The sequence below is a fragment of the Balaenoptera musculus genome, chromosome 19 (genome assembly GCF_009873245.2).
Source record: "Balaenoptera musculus isolate JJ_BM4_2016_0621 chromosome 19, mBalMus1.pri.v3, whole genome shotgun sequence".
In the NCBI taxonomy this organism is placed as follows: domain Eukaryota; kingdom Metazoa; phylum Chordata; class Mammalia; order Artiodactyla; family Balaenopteridae; genus Balaenoptera; species Balaenoptera musculus.
The window spans coordinates 12,422,006-12,445,239 of record NC_045803.1 but is presented as its reverse complement, the minus strand read 5'-3'; the positions used below and the strand labels follow the sequence as shown (position 1 = coordinate 12,445,239).

Sequence of the window (23,234 nt, the reverse complement as noted above, 5' to 3'; positions counted from 1 at the left end):
AGGTGGTAGTGAGCTGCCTGGGGCCGGTCAGACCCCAGGCCTTCCCGCCAGCCATGGTCCCGGCAGGTGAGCAGCAGACCTCTTGCTGTTTCTGCCTGCTCAGTGTCACTTCTTCAGGTAGGAGTAGCCTGGGGATCCTTTGAGAAGCCCTTGCTCCTCTGCTCTCACTCTGGCTGCATGGGGCTGACTGTACCGGCTCCACAGCGGGCTGTGCCCCAGCCTGGAGACCAGAGCCTCACGTCCCCTTGGCTAGGGATTGACTCAGGAATTAAATGTGACCCAGAGTGGCCAATGAAATTCAATGCTGGGACTTGTGCTGGAGCCCCGGGAGGAAGCCTCTTCCTCTGGGGGCAAAGCTGGCAGGAGCTGCTTTGGTCATCTTTGCTAGAGCCTGGTTGTGGGGACTAGGGGAGGGGAGAGATGCTCACCTTCTCCTGCCGCCACTGCAGGGTGGTGAGGTTGAGGACCCAGAAATCCCGGGCGACGCCCCCAGCCGTGAGCCCCCCCAACAGGTACATGGCACCACGGCCAGCAGGCACATAGGCAGCTGCATGGAAGGAGCGGGGTGAGGGGCCTGGGCCCCCATCCTCAGCTCCTGCCAACATCTGTGTCCACCGCCGTTCGCTCACTGAGTACCTGGGGCCAAGATGCAAAAAAGCAGCCTCACTATACAGTCATACCAGCATCCTCTTGGGTGACCCCCCCTACACACTGGTATCCCAGCATCCCCTGGGATCACCCCCACACTTGGCAGGTATCCCAAAACCCCTAAGGTGACCCTCCTATGACAATCACCTTACCATCCCCTGGGGTAGCACCACCCAAATAAGTATCCCAGTCCCTGAGGTCAGCCTCCTGCGACAAGTGTCCCAGCATCCTTTGGGGTATCCTTCACCTGTAGAGGTTTTTCTGCACCACCCCCCCCCGAGGGGACTCTTATGTGAGAGACATCTCAGTGTCCCCTGAGGTAACCTTTTCTCATTCAGGTATCCCACCTCCCCAGGGCAGTCCTCACCTGTACAGGTTTCCCAGCAGCCCCTGGGGCAGACCCAGGCCCCCAAACATCCACAAGGTGGCCTCAGGTCCCTCCACCATAGTGTGCCCCAGGCGGTGCAGGAAGCGGCTAGCGGTGTCCTGTGGGTGGAGTGCGGATATGAGGGCTCAGGTAAGGTCATTACAGAGCGTCAGGCTGGGTCTAGGGTCTACGGGGTAGTGTCAGGAGTGGAATGGGGAGATGATCCAGGAGACGGGCTGCACGGCACCTCCCCGGAGAGTGGCGTCCACAACTCACGGCTGAGAGGCGGCTGTCCATGAGGGTCTCCCAGACCAGCTGCCCACCGTCCAGCTTTGTGGCACAGTCAGGGCCTCCGAAGCCCTCAGCACAGATGCACACGCCCAGGCTCTGGGGAACAGCAGAAGGAAGCTGGGGAGGAGCCCTGACTACCCCCACCCGGCTCCCTGTCCCACCCAGCTTGCCCTCTTTCACCTGTACCTGGTTACAGGTCCCTGCCCCGTTGTGGGCATTACAGTTCTCAGGACACAGAGCCATGCGGCAGTGTGGGCCAGCCCAGCCCTGGGGACATCGGCAGAGTCCAGCATCTGCGGCCCCGTCCTGGGGCACACACTCCTGGGGGACAGGGCAACTCCCGGGGCCCCCTGACCCACAGCGGGCAGAGCCCACGGAGGCATTGAAGCCCCAGGACGAGGAGCCATTGGCCTCCCAGTGCAGCACCAGCAGCCCTGTTGGAGAGAGTCCAGAGGCTTGTCACAAGGCCTCAGTAAAGTGATATTTAAAAAGGGGGGGTGGGGTGGGGCTTCCCCGGTGGCACAGTGGTTAAGGACCCACCTGCCAATGCAGGGGACACGGGTTCGAGCCCTGGTCCGGGAAGATCCCACATGCCGTGGAGCAAATAAGCCCGTGTGCCACAACTACTGAGCCTGTGCTCTAGAGCCACGAGCCACAACTACGGAGCCCGCGTGCCACAACTACTGAAGCCCACGCGCCTAGAGCCCGGGCTCCACAACAAGAGAAGCCACCGCAATGGCAAGCCCACGCACCGCAACGAAGAGTAGCCCCCGCTCGCCGCAACTAGGGAAAGCCCGCGTGCAGCAACAAAGACCCAACGCAGCCAAAAATAAATAAAAATAAAAATAAAAATAAATAAATTTATTAAAAAAAAGAGAGAGGGGTGGCCTGCAGGCCCTCTGACCTCATCACCTCCCACTCTCCCGGCCCTCTTCGCTCCAGCACCACCGACCCGCTTCCTGTTCTCAGAGCCTGGGCATCTGCTATTCCTCCACCTGAACTAGTTGCCCCTTGCCCACACCGTGAAATCCCCCTTCTGCAAAGACTCCCTCCCCAGCTCCCCAGACAAGCCAGGCTCCCCACTCCTTTCCATTTCCTCCCGTCCCTTACCAAAAGTGTCACTATTCTGACTACAGTTTGTTCCCTGGTCTTCGTCACTCCCCACCTCTGCTGTGAGTCCGTGAAGGCAGCGCCTGTGTCCCTTGTTCACTGCTACGTGCACAGAATTTAGCTCAGGCCCAGCTTACTGCAGGTAAACATTTGCTGAGTGAAATGAAATCGAGGGCCCCTCAGCTCTAGTTGCTCACTGTGAAGGGTCTGGGCTTGTGTGCAATCGCCGTCAGGCCGACTACAACTCTGCCCTCTCTCTCACAGCCTTGGAGCCACTCTGATTTACAATATGAAGAGAAGCATTTCCAAACCTAGGCCCTTTAACTGCCATGGGTAACAAATTATTTCTAGTGCACCTCCATCAACTAAGCACAGCTGAGGTAACGGGGCCTGGTAATTCTTGGTTGTGGGGGCTATAGCCTGTGCACTGCAGGATGCAGAGTAGCATCTCTCACCTCCGCCCACGGGATGCCAGTAGCAGCCCCAGTCATGACAATCAGAATGTCTCCAGACATAGCCAAATGACCCAAGGGGCAAAGTCACTCCTGGTTGAGAACCAGCGGGCTGAGGAGATAGATGCTCAGGGGCCCTCGCACCAGCTACGTTCTGTGTGTCCCTAAAACATGTCCCACGTGGACCTTCTTCCCAGAGACACAACCCAGCCGGTACAACCCTCTCTATTTGCCTCTCAGCTGAAGAAACTGAGACCCGGTGGTGGCAAGGGACTGTCAGCAAGTCTCCCAGCAGGTCAGCTGGCAGAGTCAGGCTGGGTTTTGAGCCCACTCAGGTAGCAAGGTACAGGGACAAAGGACGGCCCAGGACAGAGGTCCCACTTCCCCCAGTCCCCATACCAGACAGGGCCTGCACAGTGAGGGGCCTGTCCCGCCGCTGGCCGCAGAAGGCAGCAATGAGGCTACGGTCCGACTGGACGACACCAGTGTCCAGGAAGCGTGGGAATCCATCAAAGGCCAGGACATAGCTCAGCTGGAGAGGTGTAGAGTAGGATCAGGGGATGATGACGATGAGAAAGAGGAATGCTTGGGGTCTGGGAGGAGGTGCAGCTCAAGAAGAGAGGGCAATCTGAGACTGGGGAAAAGGCTGCTTGAACCACCTGGGCAGACTGTCAAACTGTGGCATGGAGGCCACCATTCCCACTCCTGTGTTCATAACAGACATGGTTAATCAATCAGGCACTCTTGCAGGGAGCCTCTTTCTCAATACACAGATCCTGGCAGCCACTACCAATCGATCAGAGTTGGCACACAAGGTACCAATATTTACCATACCTGGACTGGGGAATGGGAAACTGGAGTCCAGGAAACAGGAGGCAATCTGGGAAATGGGAGGGTCTGTGGGCTTAGGAACAAATGGGTAGGGGTCGGAGGAATAGAGCTGGGAGTTGGATGGATGAAAAAACAGGGACATGGGGGCCAGGGTCCATCTGAAGATTCAGACTGGGTGGGGGAGACGTGGGCCTGTAATCAGTGCCCTTGGTGCTCACCGTGCAGGGGGTGCTGCTGTCGGGGGAGAAGGTGAGGGTAAGTGGGGGGCAGAGGGTCCCAGGGGCACAGGGCTGTAGCACCTCAGTGGCTGAGACAACCCACACACAGTAGGACAGGCCTGGCCCAGCTCTCGCTGCCCCACCACCTGGAGGCAGTAGCCCCCCAACCCGGCGTGAGCCCAGTGCCACGGAGGACACGTTGGTGAGGAGGGCACGACCCCCACACTCCCGGAAGCAGGAGCCACCAGCCCTGGGGAGATGGAGGAGAGCCAGCGTCAGACCAGTCCTGCCCTATCCCACCACGTCCCTAACCCCACCCTGCCCCGCCTGGCTGGCCCCTGGCTCACCGGGGGTCCCCATAGTAGCCAGGGGAGCAGAGCTGGCAGTGGGCGCCCTCAGTGTGGTCCTGGCAGAAGCAGAGCCCGCTGAGGTTGTCGCAGTGGCCTCGGCGTGGGTCCCCATGCCCGTTGCACTGGCAGGGCCGGCAGCCTCCCGAGCCTGTGGCGTTACCAAAGCTGCCCGGCCGGCACCGTTCGCAGTGTTCCCCCCAGGTCCAGTCTGTGGAGGCCCCAGCAGCCAGGATGCAGAGTCAGGGCAAGGGTGAGAAGGAGCCCGACCCTCCCCAACCCCACCTGGCTCAAAGGAGGGTAACTGGAACCCCGACTGGGGAGCAACTGCAAATCCCAAGAGGGAGTGCTGAGGCCCGCCAGAGAGGTGGGTGGCACCGAAACCTGTCTGGGGGTAAGGAGCAGGCAATGGGACAGAGGGACTCAGAGCTGGGTGAGGGGACGCCGAACCCCACACAGACAAAAGAAAACAGAAGCCCCAAGGAGGCTCCCTTGAGGCCAGTCCCGAGGAGCTCAGGATGAGGGCTGCTCACCCTGGCACTCATCGCAGAAGCCAGGCCCCCGCTTGTGGCAGTGGCTGTGGAAGTTGCAGCCACAGTCCCGGGAACAGCGGGGGGCGGGGGGTCCTGGGGCAGGCGTGGGAGGGGGCAGGTCCGATGTCCAGCCCAGGTCACACACGCAGGTGAAGTCTGGGGGGCCACTGCACACGCCATGGCCACAGTCCTCCAGGCACCTGAGGGGGTGTGGCAGGGGTGGCGGAAGGACTGGGCAGGCCTGGAGCCCCCCAAGGCATCCACCCCTCACCCCACTCCACCCCCATTATCTCCATGGCAACACCATCATAAGCTACTGCCTGTTCCACAGATCCTGGACTACATGGGTGGCCGTGTCTCCAAGGCAACCCCATCACATGTAGTAACTCCTGTCTCTATAGTAACCAAATATCACCACTGGTGATCTGTTCCCTGTGAAAACCCCTTTCAACTTGGTCCTCCTCTATCTCTATGGCAACGCTGAAGCCTGTGGCCTGCAGTCCATGGGTGACCTGTCTCCACAGTAACTAGTGTTACGTCGAGGACCCTATCACTCTAATAAGGGCCTGCTCTGCAAGGCAAAAACCCAAGGCTCACTGGGGAGGCAGCCCAGCACCATGATCACTTCCTCCCAACATCTCCGCATGCACCAGCCCTGGGGCGACATCTCCATGGAAACTCATGCCCCACTCACGTGCGGTTGCAGTATGTGATGCCATCACCCTGGTAGCCCCTCTGGCAGTGACACTCATAGCTGAGGGGTGTGTTCAGGCAGGTCGCCCGCAGGTGGCACCGTGCCAGGCCCAAGCGACACTCGTCCACGTCTGGACAGCGGGCATATGCCCAGCGGGCAGGGAGGGCCACAGACAGCCCCAGGCCCTCCCCGACCCACAGGGAGCAGTTACCCCCACCCAGAGGCCCGGAGAAGTCCCCCTGGAGGCAACTGGGGAGGGGGGGGAGGTTGAAGAAGGTGGTTCGGTCGGGGCCGGAGTGCGGGGATGATAAAGAAACAAGAGACAGAGACAGCAAAACAGTAACAGAGAGAGGGGCGATCAATCAGAGAGAGAGAAAGAAATATGAATACGGAGAAAGACAGAAAGCGAAATGGAAGAGAGGCAGAGAAAAACCCAGAGAAGCCAGACAAAAAAAGATTTTAAAAGACAGGAGAGAGAGAGGGATACAGTGAATGGGAGCCAGAAGAGAAACAGAAACAGACAAGAAGAAAGAAAACAGAAGGAAAGATGAGAGAAAACAAGTCACAGAGACAGGGAAAGAGATGGCAGGGAGAAAAGAGAGAGAGAAACAGAGAGAAGGAGAAGAGGGGGGAGAAAAACAGAGATGACGGTAGGAAAAAGGCAAAGGGGCAGAGAAACAAAGAGGCCGTTAGAATTAGGGTGGGCGGAGAGCCCCCACCCGGCCCCGCCCCCCAGGCCCCTGCCCTGCCTCACCGTCCCAGCGTGGGGTTGTCCTCATTGCCACACCAGCCACACTCGTGGCTCTGCAGACACTCGTGGCAGGTCAGGAAGCGGTCACAGCTCCGGCACCGCGGCTCTGAGTGCACGCTGCAGGGTGATGGGCGTGGGGCTGTCAGAGCCACCCCGCTACCCTGGTCCCCGCCCTCCCCTCCTGGAACCCTGCCCCCCGGACTGCACCTGTCGTCCCAGCCGCGGCAGCCCCCGTGCGGGTACCGGGCCAGGTAGGCGGCGAACATGAAGCAGGCGTGGGTGGACTGGCACCAGGCGCACTGGCTGGAGTTGGCCAGGCAGTCGTCGCAGGTCAGGCGCCTGGCGCGGGGAGCGGCGGCACGGTCACCCCACGGCCTGGCCCCCACACACCATCACGCACCCCCTCCCTGGGCCCAGCTGCGCTCACTGGCTGCAGAGCGGGGGACACTCTTGCAGGCTCTTCAGGGCACCCCGACCCCGGCCCCGCCGGCTGCACGCTGCGTCCCCCTTGCGGCTGGTGCTCTGATGCCACTCGCAGAAGGGGTCCTGGGAGGTCGGAGGAAGAAGAGCCCGGCTTAGCCTTCTCCCTGGGGCTCCCAGCGCCAGTCTCCCAGCACCAGTTCAACAGGCAGCTGCCTCCCTTGCCTGCCAGGGCCCACAGACCCCTGTTCCAAGCCCAGCTCCTTGCTACAGCCACTGACATCCATGGGTTCTGCCTGACCAGCACCCACTCCCTTTTTGGGCAGTAGCACCACTTTATGTGGTCCAGGTGGGGCTGATTCAATCCCTGGGGTCCAGAGGTGGGCAGGGGGATACTCTCCTTCCTCCCAGCCTCATTGATTGGTCCAGGAGCTGGCACAAGCCCCAACTAGAGCAAATGAAGGCACTTTTGAGACTTCTGTTGAACTGAGGGGTGAGAGTGAGGTGGGGACAGAAAGTGCTCTCCTTCCCCTTGGGGCTCCAGTGGCTGGGTGGGGGGATAAAAGTCTGGAGCCCCTGAGGCTCCCTTGCCACTCCCAAGGAATGAACCTCCAGGGAAAACGAGAACGTGGAATGGAGGGAGGTGAACAGCTGACTACACGGTTTGAACCTCTGGACCTAGCAGGCCTAAAGCCCTACTCTTGGACTCTGGTGTCTAAGGGGATAAATGCCCCTCTGGTGCAGAGGTGCTGAGTTGGGTTTTCTGACCCCTGCAATATGCAGAGTCATGACTGCCAGGAGCTGACTCTCAAGCCCCTCTCCGCAGCTCACAAACGACAAGGGCCCCAACTGTCTACCCCACCACCGCCCACAGGGCCCCTCGGCTGCCCATGCCAGCTCTGGGGGGCCCACCCCCTTGCTCAGTCGCCTGCTTTGGCTGACTCCGTGCCGAGACCTCCCCACTGTGGCCTGGTGGGCACCTGGGTGCAGGCGTGGCAGTCTCGATGCTCTTCACAGAGTGGGCAGAGGGCAGGCACCAGCACCAGCAGGGACCCGCCGGCCCCGCGGTCCCCGCAGTGGGCCCCGCTCTGGCGCAGGTGGCAGGTCGCGCTGGCCAGGCACCAGCCACAGCCCTGGTCTGCCAAGCAGCCCAGGCAGGAGGAGTAGGAGGTGCAGGCCGACGAGCGATAGGGCTCCAGGAAGAAGAAGGAGATCTCCTGGGGGAGGGGGTCATACGAGGGTCAGGGGCCCATGCTCCAAGTCAAGGTTTGGGATAGGGATTAGAGTTTAGAGCTAAAGACTTAAGTGTTTGGAGACAAGGTTGAGAACTCGGGCCTGTAGAAAGTCAGGATTTAGGACATCACCAGACAAAAGGGGATCAGGGTTTGAGAAAATCCAGAGATTAGAGGTCAAAGTATGGAGGGCAGAAGTCAGGGTCAGCAAGATCAGGGCAGGAGGAGTCAGAGACGTGGGCAGGGGTCAGAATATGAGATCAGGTCAGACTCTGGGGGTCGGATGTTGGGGTCTAGGGGGGGTTCATGGTGAGGCCCACAGTTCAAGAGCCAAGGAGTAAGAGGTCAGGGTCAAGGGAGTTAGTTTGTGGCCCAGGGCATCTGAGGCCAGGGGCTGGGGTAGGGTCAGAGGCGGGGACCTTGGTACTCACGCTGCCACCTGGCACGCCAGTCCGGTCCCACAGCAGGGTGAGCTCGCTGTGTCCAGGGCCCGCTGAGCCGTTGAGCTGGCCCCGGATCTCTACCGCGTACTTGTGGCCCCGGCCAGGCAGTGGGAAGAGGCGAGCAGACCCTGGACGCTGCAGGCGCCTCGTCTCCTTCTCCTGCTGAGCCACCCAGCGCCCTACCTCCTCCTGAAGTAGGGGTGAGGGGCAGACAGGGGCCTCAGAACTTTCCACCCACACTGACCCCCTGAAACCCCCAAGAGCCCCAAAACCACCTAGCACCCACCTCCTCCTCTTCCCAGGAGGGCCTCAGAGTTTCTTAGACCCCCAAAACCTCCAAGCGCCCCTAAACCTCCCAGCAACCCACCTCCTCCTCAGGGGAGTCTGACTTGGTAACTCAGACCTTCCCCTTTCTTCAAACCCCCCCCCACCCCGTTCTGTTCACAACTGAAAACCCCAGGGCCCTCCCGCCACTAAGGATAGATCCCATGCCTCTGATTTCTCCCCATTCCTCCTCCCCACCACACATCCAAGCCCCCATATTTACCATAAACAGCCCCCTGCATGTCCCAGGCACCCTCACCATGTTTTCCGTGTCAGGGCCACGGGCCATCCGGGCCAGTACGTGCAGGCGCTGGGCCCGGGCCCACACGGCCACGTCCTCAGCCCCTGGCCCTCCAGGCCCTCCTGGCAGCAGTGGGTGGATGAAGCCACGGTAGACCAAGGACACGTCGGTCTCTGAGCTAGGTGTCAGGGTGATGGTCGTACTGCGGACAATCAAGACCTGTGCCAGCCAAGGAGGGAGGCGTGCATGAGGACCTCTCTGCATCGCCCCACGGTCCTCACACCTCTCCAGCCACATCAGAGCTAGAAAAGACCGGGCAACCCAATCTCCTTCCCTAGTTTACTAAATGGGAGACTGAGGCCAGAAGCAGGGGGGATAGCTCGCCCACGGTTACTCTGGGAGAAGAGTTGGGACTCCGACTCAGACAGCAGACAACAGGGTCCCAGCCCCTGCTCATCTCCACCTCTCATTAAACTCCAAGACCCTGGACCTTTCAGCATCTTCTTCCTCAACACCCCATCTTTCCACCTAAGCCCTTAAGAGTCCAGATCCCTTAACTAGTGGGTTTGGAGAACTTCCAGGTTAGTAAACACATTCATGTGCCAGGAGGGTGTCACACCCCAACTCCCCAGGGACAGAAGCTCAGGCCCCTTCTGGACCTCATCCTATGTATCACATTCTTTGTTATATAATGAACCAGTATATATGTTTAAAAAAAAAAAGAGTCCAGATCCAATTCCAAAGTTTGAAGCGACGCACATACTATGTGATTTACTGCTAGTATGTGTTCTTGTAATTGTAAATGAGTGAACAACCCAAGTGTTCATCATGGGAGACTGTTTAAATAAACTGTAACACTACAGCATCAGAATGTAAATAGAGTATTATGAAGCTGTTAAAAAAGAAAAAAAAAAGAGGGTGTTTCCTAAGTTCTGTTAATGGGAAGCTTGCCGGGATACATTAAGAAAAAAAAAGAGAATGAAAAAACAACAACAACAAAAAAAAGACAAAAAAAAAAGAAAAAAAGGGAAGTGGTAGTACAGTGTAGATAATATATTACTTTTGGTGCAAGAAAGAAAAATAATTAAATGTCACATTTACTTGTATTTGAATAGTTGTAAACAGCGGGATATATAAGAAATCCAAATAGATCTCCTGGGGAGAGTTAGGGTGGTCTTGAGTTAGGGGGATGCTGAGGCCAGCTTCCCACACTGAGGGGTGAGGACTGGGGTAGATGGAAGAGACTTTTCACTTAACAAATTTTTACATTGTTGTGGGGTTTTATTGTGTTGTTGTTTTTGTTCTTAACTATCTAGGATTCATTTATTCTATTTTATTTTATTTTTTTTAGCCACACTGTGCACGGCATGTGGGATCTTAGCTCCCCGACCAGGGGTCGAACCCTTGTCCCCTGCATTGGAAGCTCAGAGTCTTAACCACTGGATGCCAGGGAAGTCCCCATTGTTATGGTTTTTGAACCATGTGACTATAATACTTATTTTTAAAATTAATAAGGAACCACTGTGGAAAACACTTTGATGATTCCGCAATAAGTTAAACATAGGATTACCCCAGCAATTCCGCTCATATTGAAAATAGGTTTTCATTGAAATATTTGCAAATATCAATTCATTATGTTGTACGCTTAATACTAATATAAGGTTGTTTGTCAATTATACCTCAATTAAAAAAAAAAAAAAAAAAAAGAGGGACTTCCCTGGTGGTCCAGTGGTTAAGAATCCACCTTGCAATGCAGGGGACACCAGTTCAATCCCTGGCTGGGGAACTAAGATTCCACATGCCGCAGGGCAACTAATCCCGTGCGCCACAACTAGAGAGCCCTCATGCCACAACTATAGAGCCCACGTGCTATGGAGCCTGTATGCCACAACTAGAGAGAAGCCTGCACACTGCAACAAAGAGCCCCCACGCCACTACGAAAGATTCCGCGTGCCACAACTAAGACCCGACAGAGCCAATAAATAAATAAATAAATAAATAAAATATTTTTTTAAAAAGGATAAATTTGCCAACAGGTGTAAACAACCCAAATGTTATCAGCTGATGAATGGACATGGCTTGGCCATACAATGGAATGTTATTCAGCCATAGAAAGGAACGAAGTTCTGGGACTTCCCTGGTGGTCCAGTAGCTAAGACTCTGTGCTCCCAATGGAGAGGGCCCGGGTTTGACTCCTGGTCAGGGAACTAGATCCCACAGGTCACAACTAAGAGTTTGCATGCTGCAACTAAAGATCCCTCATGCTGCAACTAAAGATCCCATGTGCCACAACTAAGACCTGACACAGCTAAATAAATAAATAAAATTTAAAAAAAAAAAATGAAGAAAGTTCTGACACATGCCACAACACGGATGAGCCTTGAAAACGTTATGCTGAGTGAATGGAGTCACACACAAAAGGCCACGTATTGTATGGTGCCATTTATATGACCTATCCAGAATTAACAAATCCAGATACAGAAAAAGGAAAAGGTTAGTGGTTGCCAGGGGCCAAGGGGAGAGGGGAATGGAGAGTGATTACTTAATGGACCTGGGGTTTCCTTTTGGGGTTATAAAAATGTTCTGGGGGGGCACATCCCCAGTGGTCTAGTGAGTAAGACTCCATGGTCCCAGTGCAGGGGGCCCGGGTTCAATCCCTGGTCGGAGAACTAGATCCCACATGCATGCCGCAACTAAGAGTTCACATTCCACAACTAAAAACAAAAAAACAAAAAAACAGGGCTTCCCTGGTGGTGCAGTGGTTAAGAATCTGCCTGCCAATGCAAGGGACATGGGTTCAAGCCCTGGTCCGGGAAGGTCCCACATGCCACGGAGCAAATAAGCCTGTGTGCCACAACTACTGAGCCTGTGCTCTAGAGCCCGCGAGCCACAACTACTGAGCCCATGTGCCACAACTACTGAGCCCGCGTGCCACAACTACTGAAGCCTGTGCGCCTAGAGCCCGTGCTCCGCAACAACAGAAGCCACCGCAGTGAGAAGCCCGAGCACCGCAACAAAGAGTAGCCCCCGCTCGCCTCAACTAGAGGAAGCCCACGCACAGCAACAAAGACCCAACGCAGCCAAAAAAATTTTTTTAAATAAAAATAAAATAAATACATTTAAAACAAAACAAACAAAAAAACATGCCTCAACGAAGATCCCGCGGGCCGCAATTAAGACCCGGCGCAGCTTAAGAAAAAAAAAAAAATGTTCTGGGGACTTCCCTGGTTGTCCAGTGGTTAGGGCTCCGCGCTTCCACCACACAGGCGCGGGTTTGATCCCTGGTTGGGGAACTAGGATCCTGGATGCCGCGCAGTGCAGCCAAAAAAAAAAAAAAAAAAAGTTCTTGAAGTAGAGAGTGGTGATAGTTGCACAGTATTGTGAAGGTGATAAATGTCACTAATGGTAAGTTTTATGTTATGTGCATTTCACCAGTTAAAACTTCTCTTAAGTCAATAAGGAAAATCAGACCCTTGCACGTAAAGACTTAAGGGGTGAACGCAAGAGTGATAAAGATCCATTTGAAAAATGAAAACTCTAAGACCAAGCCCTTCAACACTCCACACTGGGCCCCATCCCCTGGCTCCCCACCTTGTCAGGCTGGGAGGCGTTGGGCGGCTGCTGGAAGGTGAGCAGGTGCAGGCCAGGCAGGAAGCTCTGGGTGACACAGGCCTCCAGGGAGGTAACGAAGACAGGTACGGGCCCCCACCAGCCCACGGTGCCTGAGATCTGCTCCCCTCGGCAGCGGGCCTGCTCTGTGAGGACAGGAGGGTCGGGAGATGGGGGTTGGTGTGGGGTGCTATGCTGCCCCCTCCCACACTGCCACTGGACACTCACCAGGCCGAGGGAGGCAGCTCTCGTTGTGTACGCACCAGCCCAGGGCGCCGGGCCCCCGGGGAGGAGCGGCGGTGCTGCTGAACGCCAGGCAGGCCTGGCAGTCACCCAGGAGGCGGCCCAGGCCCAGGCAGCTGGCAGCCGGACACTGCAGAGAAGGGAAAGACAGGGGTCACTATCCACTGGGGTTTAAGGGAACTGGGAAAAGCTGTGGATTCAGGAGGCTTGGGGCGGAAAGGTCAGGGGATTGGAGAAGGGAATTGAAAGCTGAGTTGGAACGAGAAAGATCAAGAGGACAGGGGTGGGGGATCCAGGGACAGAGACGTAAGTTCAAAAGGATCGGGAAGAGGGTCATAGGTTCAAGGGTCAGTAGTCAGGAATGCTGATCTTAGGTGTGAAATCGAGTCTCCCAAGCGCAGGTCTGGGCAGAAGAAGACACTGCGGACCAGGTCTCCGTGCTAAGGGGCAGAGTACTAGGACAGTCACTCACAGCCCCCGAGGGAGTCCCAGGAGGCGGTGCAGCCTGGCAGGCTCCCTGACACCAGCTGCATTCCGGGTCTCGGGAGCAGACGCTGTGGTCCGTGTACATGGAGCAATAGTCCAGGTGGTACTGTAGAGAGATGGGCAGGGAGGAGGGGGCGCCTCAGACCTGGGGCCTGCTCCCACATCCTCGCTCGCTTTGATGAGCCCAGGGAACCCCAACTGCTCAGAACCTCGAGGACCCCTATCCACTTCTCCCCCAGCCCCAGGGACCACTGCCCCTCTGCCCTCAGCTCCAGGGACCACCCACCATTCCTCCTCCCTTGGACCTGGGGACTGACCTCCCTCCTCTCATGGCCCTAGGGACCTCCTCTCCTTCTCCCAGGGACCCCCCCCAACTTCCTCCCTTAACCATGGGAAACATGCTGCCTCCTCCCCAGCCACCCTCTCCCTATCACCCCAGTGCTCACATCTGGAGCAGGCGCCTGGAACACAAAAGGAGGCACCTTGTAGGCCATCAAGTCCCCACGGGGCCGGCCACTGTACCCCCCTGCCACCAACAGGACACTGCCACCAAGCACAGCCGCCACATGTGAGTACCGACCACTGGGAGGTGCTGCTCGGCCTAGGAGAATACAGACCCCCAGAGGACATGTGACCCCCCCATCCCCCCTTCATGGCTCCCACCTTGAGGACCACCCCTGACTCTCCTGTGCCTCAACCCCACTTGCCCAAGGAAACCCTCCCAGCCTGCCTGGCCCTGCTCTAGTCTTAGTTCTCTCACCTCCTGGAGCTCCCACACTGCTGCCCAAGTCACCTTCCAGACAGACCATGATCTTTGGGGTCAAATCCTGGATCTACCATTTCCTTGGTTTCAAATCATGGATCAACTACTGACTAGCTGTGTGGGCTTGGGCAGGAGACCCGATTTCTCTGAGTCTTGGTCTCCTCCTCCGTGCATGGAACCTTGCCCTGGGGGAGCGGTGGGGCAGGCTGCCTGGCTCTCACCCATTGTTGTCTGTCTGACAACAGCCTCCCTTCTGGTGACAGCCGCTGACTTTCCTCTGGAAAACCACCCCTCCCACCCACAGTCCACAAGGCTCAAGTCGAGCTGTCCCTGCCTCTAGCAGCAGCCGGGCTTGAGCCCAGGCCTATAAGACAGAGTCAGTGACTAGTTCAGGGAGGGGACCCAATTGCTACAATTCTTGGGAAAAAGGCACTGTCTTCCCTCTGGGCATTTTCAAGGGGTAGGATATAATCCCAGGGCTGCTGGTGACCATCTACAAAAGGCAAACCTGCTACAGACTGAAGGAAATCCAGCTGAGAACTGGGGAGAGAAATGGCTCATGCCATTATGTGAGCACCTGGACCCAGGCCGGCCTGCAGCCAGTTTTCACTCAAGTGAGTCAAGAAATTCTTCTTTTTGCTTAAGCTGGTTGGGTGGGGTTTCTGTCACTTACAACCAAGAGTCCTGACTGACGGGTAAGCGGTCAGTGATTGGTGACTCCCTCACACTCTTACTGACCTGTATGCTCTGTAAGTGTATGGGACTTGGCCCAGGGGATCAAAATCTACAAAGAAGGAAGAGGCCTCCAGAAACCTCACACTCCGGCCTACCCAGTGAAGGGGCCTGAAGGAGGGACAGGAGAAGCACTGGAGCCCTGGATTGGAGGCCTCCAAAGCTAGGCTAAGGCTTTATTCCTTTTTTTTTTTTTTTAAATATTTATTTATTTATTTATTTGGTTGCACTGGGTCTCAGTTGCAGCAGGCGGGCTCCTTAGCTGCGGCTCGCCAGTTCCTTAGTTGCGGCTTGCTGGCTCCTTAATTGTGGCATGCAAACTCCTAGTTGCAGCATGCACGTGGGATCTGGTTCTCTGACCAGGGATCAAACCCGGGCCCCCAGCATTGGGAGCACGGAGTCTTAACCACTGCACCACCAGGGAAGCCCCATTCCTGATGGTCAAACAGGACTCCTTGGGGACCCTTCCTCTTGCCCAACCCTTTAATGTTACTGTCCCTTCTTTTATGTTTGTCCTTTGTCCTCACTCTTCTGTTCAGAAGGCTGGGGAGAACAGATGGGCCTCTGGGAAGTCCACAGTCCCCTGAAAGGATATGCCCAGTTTGTGCACACAAGTGTCTTTCTGAGGAGAGGGCCTGTGACTTTCTTCCCATTCACAAAGCAGTCTCTGATCTAATGAGCTTGAAAGGCTTCTCCACACCCCCTCCAGGTGAGCCCTCTGGCCTTGCGCTATTAGGACAATGTGTTGGGCCCTTCACTGGACTGTCTTCTTTCTTCACTTCATTTTACTCAATTTATTCTCACAACAGCCCAGTGGTTTAAGTGTTATTACATTTTACAGAGGGGGAAGCTGAGGTGCAGAGAGATTAAATGATGGTTTTTGTACAAAAGGTTGTTTAGGAATGGCCATCCTGGTTCTGCCACTTGCCCACTGTGTGACCTTGAAGAAGTTGCTTCTTTGTAGGCAGTCCCCTGGGACAGCTGATAATTGGCAAAACCTGGATTGGAACCTAGATCTGATGCTTCTGAAAATGTCTCCCATCTCCATAGCAACAATGCCCTGGTCCTAGCTCTAGTGCAGGTGTGCCTCCTGAGGCCAGCTCCGATAGGATATTGGGCTCACCCCAACAAGGACCGGGGTGGCTCCTGCCCAAAGCCCAGTATCACTGTGGGAGCAAGCGTGACCCTCAGGAGCCCCTCATGGAAACAGAGGGGCCACTCACCCTCAGGAGTTCCTGGAGGGGCAAGCTCGGCCCCCGACACCCACTGATGGCAGCCAAGGTGGTAGAAGAAGATGCCATCTTCATAGCACTTTTCCTCCTGGTAATGGGTGTGCACGTTGCCCCCTGGGAAAGGAGGAAAGGAGCACAGCTGGCAAGCCTGGGGGAGGTGAGGACACCCCTGCAGGGAGCCTCAGCTCAGCCTTGGGCCCCTGGCAGGCAGGCAGGCAGGTAGGTGGGATTGGGGCGCCTCCTCACCATAGACCACCATGTAGTTGCCCAGGACACTGGCTGTGTGAAAGGCCCGCTCCCGTGGGCCCTGAAGCCCATCCCGGCCCTTCAGGGTGGTCCACACGCGCCGATACACGTGGAAGAGCTCGGTGGAGTTCACCCGCACAGAGAACCTGTAGGGGAGGGGTAGAGGAGGAGCTTGAGGCAGGAAGGGCCTCTCTCCCTCCTCTGGGCTCTTACGAGTTGTGTGATCACCCATAGTTGAGACTGGCTTTACTGGATTTATATCCCCTCAGAACTAGAAACTAGAAGCTCCTCATGGGCAGGACCCAGGTTTGATTGATCTCTGGGTTCCCTGCATAATCTAGCCAGGGCTAGACACCAAGCAGGGGTTGGTTAAATGACTGGATGAGTGGGAGTGCGTGGGGAAGCAAGTGACCAAGAGATTGAATGACAGACTAGAGAATGTGTGAGTCGGGGAGTAAATGAGTGAATAAACAAGTGAGTGAATGAGTGACAGACGGGGTGACTGAATGACTGCAGGGGTCTATCAGCGGGCGAAGACCGTTGAAGCATAAAGGCCCAGGGCGTTAGGCCAGGCCCGGCCCCGCAAGGCATGGGTTGTGGGGCAGGTCACTCACCGGGCAGTGGAGGGCCGGTGTCCACCGTGAACCAGCAGGGCACGCGACGGGGCATGGAACACCATGGAATGGCCAGTGGCGGCAGGGGGCCGCCCACCTGCCGGAATCACCTGCTCCCAATAGCCCCCACTGGTGCTGTCGAGGCGGAAACGGAAGAGGCCAGAGGAGAAGAGGTCGTGCTGGGTGCGGCCACCAGACACGTAGAGCCAGATGCTGTCCACTAGGGCTGCTGCGTGACCTGCCAGGCCTGGCGGCCCTGAGGAACTGGAAGCAGCTGGTGCCAGAAGCTCCCAGTGGCCACCGCCCAGCGGACTAAAGGCCCAAACGTCACTGGTGAGGGAGCCGTCAGCCAACTCACCACCCATCAGCACCAGGGAGCCGGCCCAAGCCACAGCCACGTGGGAGTGACGGGCAGCCTGTGAGGAAGAGACCAGGAGACAGAGATGGAGAGGGAAACAGACGGTGACCCAGAGGAAGAGAAAGACAGAGAGAGATGCAGAGACAGGGCAAGATGGAGAGACAGAGATACAGAGAAAGAGAAGGTGAGAGAGGGGCAGAGATAAAGACAGACAGAGACATGCAAAGAGAGAAAAGAAGAGAGACGGACCCAGAAAGACAGACACATGCGAATAAAAAGAGAGGTGTGACAGAGAAACACAATAAGAGAAGGCGGAGTCAGGGAGAAATGACAGAGACCAGTAGAGAGAGTAAGAGGTATAACCCACAGAGGAGACAGAGAGACCGAGAGAGAGCAGACGACCAAGAGTCAGAAACAAAAACCGAAAGATGGACCAAGAGAGACAGGAGACACACAGAAAGGTAAGATGCAGAAAGGAAGATAAACGAAGAAGAAAGAAAATCAAAGACACAAAAGCAGAAGCGGGAGGTGTAGGTGGTCATGTATCACGCTGCAGGAGCTGGGGGTGTGCAGGGTGATGGGGTCACTCTGGGGCGCCCTGGCTGGGTCTGACAGAGTAGACAGGCACCTCCAGGCAGGGCAGAGGTGGGGTCCATACCGGGGCAGGACTCAGGTCCCAGCGCTCCCAGGTGTTGGCAGAGAAGTTGTACAGGACGAGGTCACCCAGGGCGCTGTTGAGGTCCTGGCCTGTGGAGAGGTGGACAGTCTCAGGCCCTGGCCACAGGCTGCCAGGCCTCTAGACCCCAGACTCATATCCCATCTGCTCACCTCCGAAAACAGCCAGCAGCCCCGGTGGGGACAGGAAGGCACCAGCCGCCCCGATACGGGCGGAGAAGGCGGGGTCCCCGGCACTCACGTTGTGCCACCAGCCAGCCCCCTGGTTCTCCCATAGGTGCAGGTCACAGGCGCGTCCCAGGAAACCAGGCTCACAGCGGCACGGTCCCAGGGGCTGGGGGGAAGGGGGCACAAAGGCAGGGACAGAGAGAGAGAGAAAGAAACAGACAGGGAGCAGAGAGAGAGCCAGAGTGAGACAGATGGAGCAAAACGGAGAAGGAGAGAGATGAACAGGAAAGGAGAGGATGGAAAAATAAAGATAGAGAGGCAAAGAAAGAGACAGGAAGGAGACAGGCCAACAGACAGGAAGAGATGGACACAGAGACACAATCAGAGGGAGGCAGAGGAGAGGAGAAAAGAAGACAGACCAACAGAAAAAGGGAAAGGAAAAAGAAAAAGACCCAGAAAGGAAAATGAGGACAGATAGACAGGTTGGAGAAAAAAAAACTGATGAAGTCAATGTCGGCCTGGGCTGGAAGAGCTCAGATCCGCGGAGGTCAAGGCAGGGAGGGCTCAAGGCGTGATCCAGTCCCGAAGCTGGATATGCATGGCTTAGGCCCAAGGTCAGTGGTCAAAAGTCAGAAGTCGTGGCTGGGGGCCCAAGGCCAGACAGAGTGGCTGGGTGGGAGGGTGGAGTCAGGCCTGGCACGAGGAAGGCAGGCAGGTTCACAGGTGAGAAGCGGGCTACAGGTGAGGCTGGGAGTGAGCTCAGGCAGAGGAGGGGCCCCCAGGGAAGGTGGAGTGGAAGTGGAGTAACGGGTGGGGGGAGTGGGATCTGGAAGGAGAGGGAGGAGAACGTAGGAGGGAGCAGGGCCCCTGGCGGGGTCAGCGTCATGGGAGAGGATGGGACGGCAGGGGTTGTTTCAGGCAGGGGCAGAGTCAGGTCTAGGACACGGGAGCGGTAGCTGTGATCACAGGGCAGGGCCCCAGGGGGACACAGCCGGGGGCAGGCTCACCGAGGCGCAGGTGCCATGGCTGCCACAGTAGGCTGGGCACTCCTGCAGGCCGCAGTCAGGGCCCCCCCAGCCCGGCTCACAGACACACACACCCGGGGGCTGGCACTGCCCATGGCTGTAGCAGCCCCCCGGGCACAGGGAGAAGCGGAACGAGGCGTTGAAGCCCAGCAGGTTGTAGTTGGCATCGCTGAAGAGGTGCAGCAGCATCTGCAGGCACAAGGTGGGTAGGGCTCTGGGGCTGGACTGGGAGGGGGTCCACTCCTGCCCCCACCCCACCCTGGGGTCCCCATCTCCTTTCTTTGTCTCTCTCCACCTTTCTTTGTCCCTGTATCCTTCTGACTGATGTCAAGCCCCCCGCCTTCTGCTTCCCTCTGTGTATCCACCCGCCTGCCCTGCACACTCCACTCGGATCCTCCAGCCACAGCCCCGCAGCCTGGCCCCACCAACCTTGCCTGAGGAAGCCTCAATGGGCGGAGGCCGGGTGCTCCCACTCAGACTGGCAAGCAGGGGCCCGCGGGGGGAGTCCCCATCATACACGAACAGGTAGTCATACGTGCATTCTGTGTCCAGGAAAAGGAAGTCCAGCAGGATCCGGTACTGGGAGCTCGGGGCTGAGCAGTGAGAACAGGTGGGCCAGGCTCAGATGTGGACCCTCTCCCCATGCCTCCATGCAGCCCCCCCCACAAACACCGAGCCCTGCTCCTCGTAACGCTGGGATGGGGGCCCAAAGATGAGTCAGACCTGGGCCTTGCCTTCAAGGGGCTCCCAGGCTCACAGCCCAGGGAGGTCAGAGCTGGGACAGCAAGAGGGACAGAAGCTCAAAGAAGAAATCACAGTATCATCCCTGGAAAGGACCCCTGAGATCAGGCTGAACACCGCCTCCTATTCAGATGCGGAAACTGAAGTGCAGAGAGAGGAACCCCATCCCAGTGGTCACACAGAACTTCCCATTTATTCTTGAGCCTCAGACATGCCCAAGCCTGAGGGTCGGTCCAGGCGTGAGCAGAGAGGCATACTCCCAGCTGGAAAAGGGCCTCTGTGAGGGTCCTCTGTTCCGGGCTCAAAAGAGCTCTCAGGGAAGAGGTCCCTTGCTTCCCCCTGGCCAAAGACTGAAGCTTGGAGCACCACAGCTCCCCTCTGTCCCCACCCAGGGTCTCTTCTCTCTGTTTACTGTATTGAATAGTAGCTACGGGCACAAACTCTGGAGCCAGACTGCCTGGGCTCCAATCTTGGCTCTGCCACTTACTAGCCACTAGCTGTGTGACCTTGGGCAAGTCAGCTAACCTCTCTGGATCTGTTTCTTCATCCCTAAAACGGGGATATAATCACTCTGGTCGATTCAAACTTCTTGGCCACTAATCCCATCAAGAGATGATGGCTGACTCCCGGCCCCTTGTATCTGGGAAGAGCCTCAGAGACTAGCTTGGCCAATACAAACCAGAAGAAGTGATGCTCTGGGACTTCCAAGGCTAGATCAGAGGAAGCCTGCAATTTTTACCTGGGCCTCGTAGAATACTCCTTCGCAGAACCCAGCTGTCATGCTATGAAAAGCCAAAGTCACGTGGAGGGGCCGTGTGCAGGCGTCCCAGCTGTCACCCCAGCTGAGCTTCCAGCTGACAGCCCGCATCAACTGCCAGCCCTGTGACGGAGCCTTCTCGGAAGCCCGGCCCAGGTGAGCGTTCAGATGACTGCAGTCCCCGCTGGTCTCACTGCGACCACATGGGAGGCCAGAACGGATAATGCACCTAAAGCCCTTATGATACGGCCTAGCACTTCAGAATGCTACTACTCCTAGCACTGTCGTGCTTCTTGCTCTCTGCCAGGTCCTGGTTGCAGAAGGTTCTCTCAGCCCACATCTCCCACTAGGGGCTCAGGGAAGGCTTGTGGGCTGAGGAGACTAGGAGACCTGGGTTCCAGCTCTGCTCCTGACCCTAGGCCAGCCCCTTTACCCATGCTCCTCAGTACACCCATCTGCATACTGGAGATGCTCGTCCACTATTCACGAGCTGTGTGATCTTGGGCCAGTTCCATGGGCTCTCTGGGCCTCAGTTTCCTTGATGTAAAATGGGGATAATTCTCCTCAGCCACCAAGGCTGGTATGAAGACCCTAGATGGTGACTCTAACATGCCAGCCCAGGCCTTGTCCTCCCTCACCAGGACCAGTGATCCAGCCTCCTTCCTGGCCTCCTGGCCTGCGCTGACATGGGTCCCTGAGGGATCTCCCCAGCTCGACATCTGGCCCTTACCCTCCCCCGCTCAAAAGCCCTCCATGGCTCCCCACCATCTCCAGGAGAAAGTCCAGCTCCCTAACCTGGTGTTTGGAGTCTCAACTTGTCTCACATCACCCCACGGCTTACAGCTCTATCAGGAGCTGGGCCTGTGCAGAAGTTCCTCTCTCTGTCTAGAGCACATTCTCCCTTCCTGCCAGCAAACTTCCCCACCTTCTCCAAGAAGCCTTCCCTGATGCCCCCTGGCTGGGTTAGGTGCCCCTCTAGGTTCTCACTTTCCAATACGACCTTCATTCCTCTGGGCCAGGACCATCTGTGTCCAGGTGTGTCTCTCCTGCAGCCTAGGAGGCCCACAGGACAGGGCCTGGGCCTACTCATCTTGGGGATCCCTCCCCGACATTGCCCAGAACAGGGCTTGGTATTGAGAAAGGGCTCTGGATACTGGATGAAGGAAGGAAGAGATGCACAAGACAGAATACTGAAGTTGGCAGCTCTCCCTCAGGCTCTGGCCAGAGCCCCCAAGAACATCACACATAGACCCTGAGCTGTGGTCTGGAGAACGCAGAAGAACAATTCAGTCAGGCCAGGCAGCCAGACCTCCCAGAATCTTACCAGCCACAACCAAACTATAAAGCTCTGATCCTAGAATCACAAGCACATCTTTGCCAAGTGCCCACCAGGGGCCGGCTCACCATCTGCCTTCCTCACGTTCCACCTTAAGTTCAAGTCCTCCTGTTTCTGCCCAACATGGGCCTAACCCCCAGACCATCCTGGACAGAGATCTGACCCTAAATGCCCCTGCTTTTCAAAAGCATATGCCTCTTATTCACGAGGATGTTATGAGGACTGGCCACAATGAAGTGTGAACACGGTACAAAAGTAAGTGGGTCAGTTGCTTATTTTTTAATAGATGGGGGAGCATGTTGGTTCTTAGAGGTGACGGACATTGGGAAGGATGGGAGCTCAAGGGGGGTCCAGAAGTCTCCTGGACTCCTTCTTACCCCAACATCCAGCCAATCGGTCCCCCAAGTCTCACTGGTGAAACTTCACAAATCTCTCAGTGTTCTCTGTGCCTCTCCACCCCCTTAGTTCCTGCCCCAGTTCAGAACTCATCCTCTCCCACAAGACGAGCACACCAAGTCTCCAGTCCACCCCCGACCCAGCCTGAGAGCCATGCCCCACTCCTGCTCAAAATCCCCCTTTGGCTCCCCATCAATCCCAAGAGAAAAGCTGCTCAGCATGGCATTCAAGGCCCCTCTTCCCCTCCTTCTGGTGCCCTCTGCTCCTCCCAGCCAACAGTTTAGCCAGACCAGACAAGCCTAGACATGGCTCCTGAGACCCACCAGGCCCTCTTTTGTCTTCCTAGAGGCTGTTCCCTTTTCTCACCAGGTAAACTCCTTTGTATGTTTCAGAACCCTGCTCTGGTGGCTCCTCCTCTGTGACTCCCAGCAGAGTCTTCTCACTCCCCTAGGCCCGTCTACCCAACCCTGCACCTCCTTCGGTCTCAGCCCTGAGCACACCGGGGGCTAAATGTCTGTGTCCATCCCCAACCAGGCTGGAGCTCTTCAAAGCCAGAGAATGATTTATACCCCTAACACATACACACACTTCCCATTCTCTTCTCATCCCCTAGACAGGAATGGCCCCCAAGCTGGGGACAACACACTTCGCCCCAAAAAACATGCTTCATCCATACCCCACACAACAGCCATAGAGATCTTCTAAAACGTAAATTAAATCATGTCTTTCCCCTGCTCAAAACCTTCCATAGATGCCCAGTGTCCCCAGACAAAGACCAAGCTCCAAAGGCTGCAAAAGGAGGCCCTGCACGATCCAGACCCTGTCACACCTCTGGCCTTTGCCCAGGACCTCCTCTGGGGGACTCCCACCTCTCCCTGGAGGCCAGCTCCTCATCCACTGCCAAGGGAGCCTTCCTGGACCTCTCCAGCCACTGTCTTGGATTTCTCTTCC

The 23,234-nt window shown here is 56.6% G+C and overlaps 1 protein-coding gene across 2 annotated transcripts in view; it reads right to left on the bottom strand.

Annotated features, from left to right (window-relative positions):
- The window catches only part of MEGF8 (multiple EGF like domains 8), a 41,309-nt gene that overhangs the window by 16,024 nt on the left and 2,051 nt on the right, over window positions 1-23,234 (bottom strand). For both annotated transcript variants that reach the window (XM_036834101.1, XM_036834102.1), the window contains exons 2-27: window positions 19,483-19,646; window positions 19,036-19,242; window positions 18,014-18,194; window positions 17,844-17,932; window positions 16,828-17,243; window positions 16,214-16,359; window positions 15,959-16,081; window positions 13,687-13,841; window positions 13,227-13,346; window positions 12,740-12,884; window positions 12,494-12,657; window positions 8,921-9,121; window positions 8,326-8,526; window positions 7,643-7,879; window positions 6,670-6,788; window positions 6,450-6,581; window positions 6,246-6,359; window positions 5,492-5,740; window positions 4,798-4,997; window positions 4,265-4,475; window positions 3,918-4,167; window positions 3,268-3,400; window positions 1,493-1,740; window positions 1,292-1,402; window positions 1,016-1,134; window positions 429-636 (exon numbers count right to left, since the gene is read on the bottom strand). In XM_036834101.1, the coding sequence (XP_036689996.1) occupies window positions 429-636; window positions 1,016-1,134; window positions 1,292-1,402; window positions 1,493-1,740; window positions 3,268-3,400; window positions 3,918-4,167; window positions 4,265-4,475; window positions 4,798-4,997; window positions 5,492-5,740; window positions 6,246-6,359; window positions 6,450-6,581; window positions 6,670-6,788; window positions 7,643-7,879; window positions 8,326-8,526; window positions 8,921-9,121; window positions 12,494-12,657; window positions 12,740-12,884; window positions 13,227-13,346; window positions 13,687-13,841; window positions 15,959-16,081; window positions 16,214-16,359; window positions 16,828-17,243; window positions 17,844-17,932; window positions 18,014-18,194; window positions 19,036-19,242; window positions 19,483-19,646 (4,643 nt within the window). The remainder of the gene's footprint in view (window positions 1-428; window positions 637-1,015; window positions 1,135-1,291; window positions 1,403-1,492; window positions 1,741-3,267; window positions 3,401-3,917; window positions 4,168-4,264; window positions 4,476-4,797; window positions 4,998-5,491; window positions 5,741-6,245; window positions 6,360-6,449; window positions 6,582-6,669; window positions 6,789-7,642; window positions 7,880-8,325; window positions 8,527-8,920; window positions 9,122-12,493; window positions 12,658-12,739; window positions 12,885-13,226; window positions 13,347-13,686; window positions 13,842-15,958; window positions 16,082-16,213; window positions 16,360-16,827; window positions 17,244-17,843; window positions 17,933-18,013; window positions 18,195-19,035; window positions 19,243-19,482; window positions 19,647-23,234) is intronic.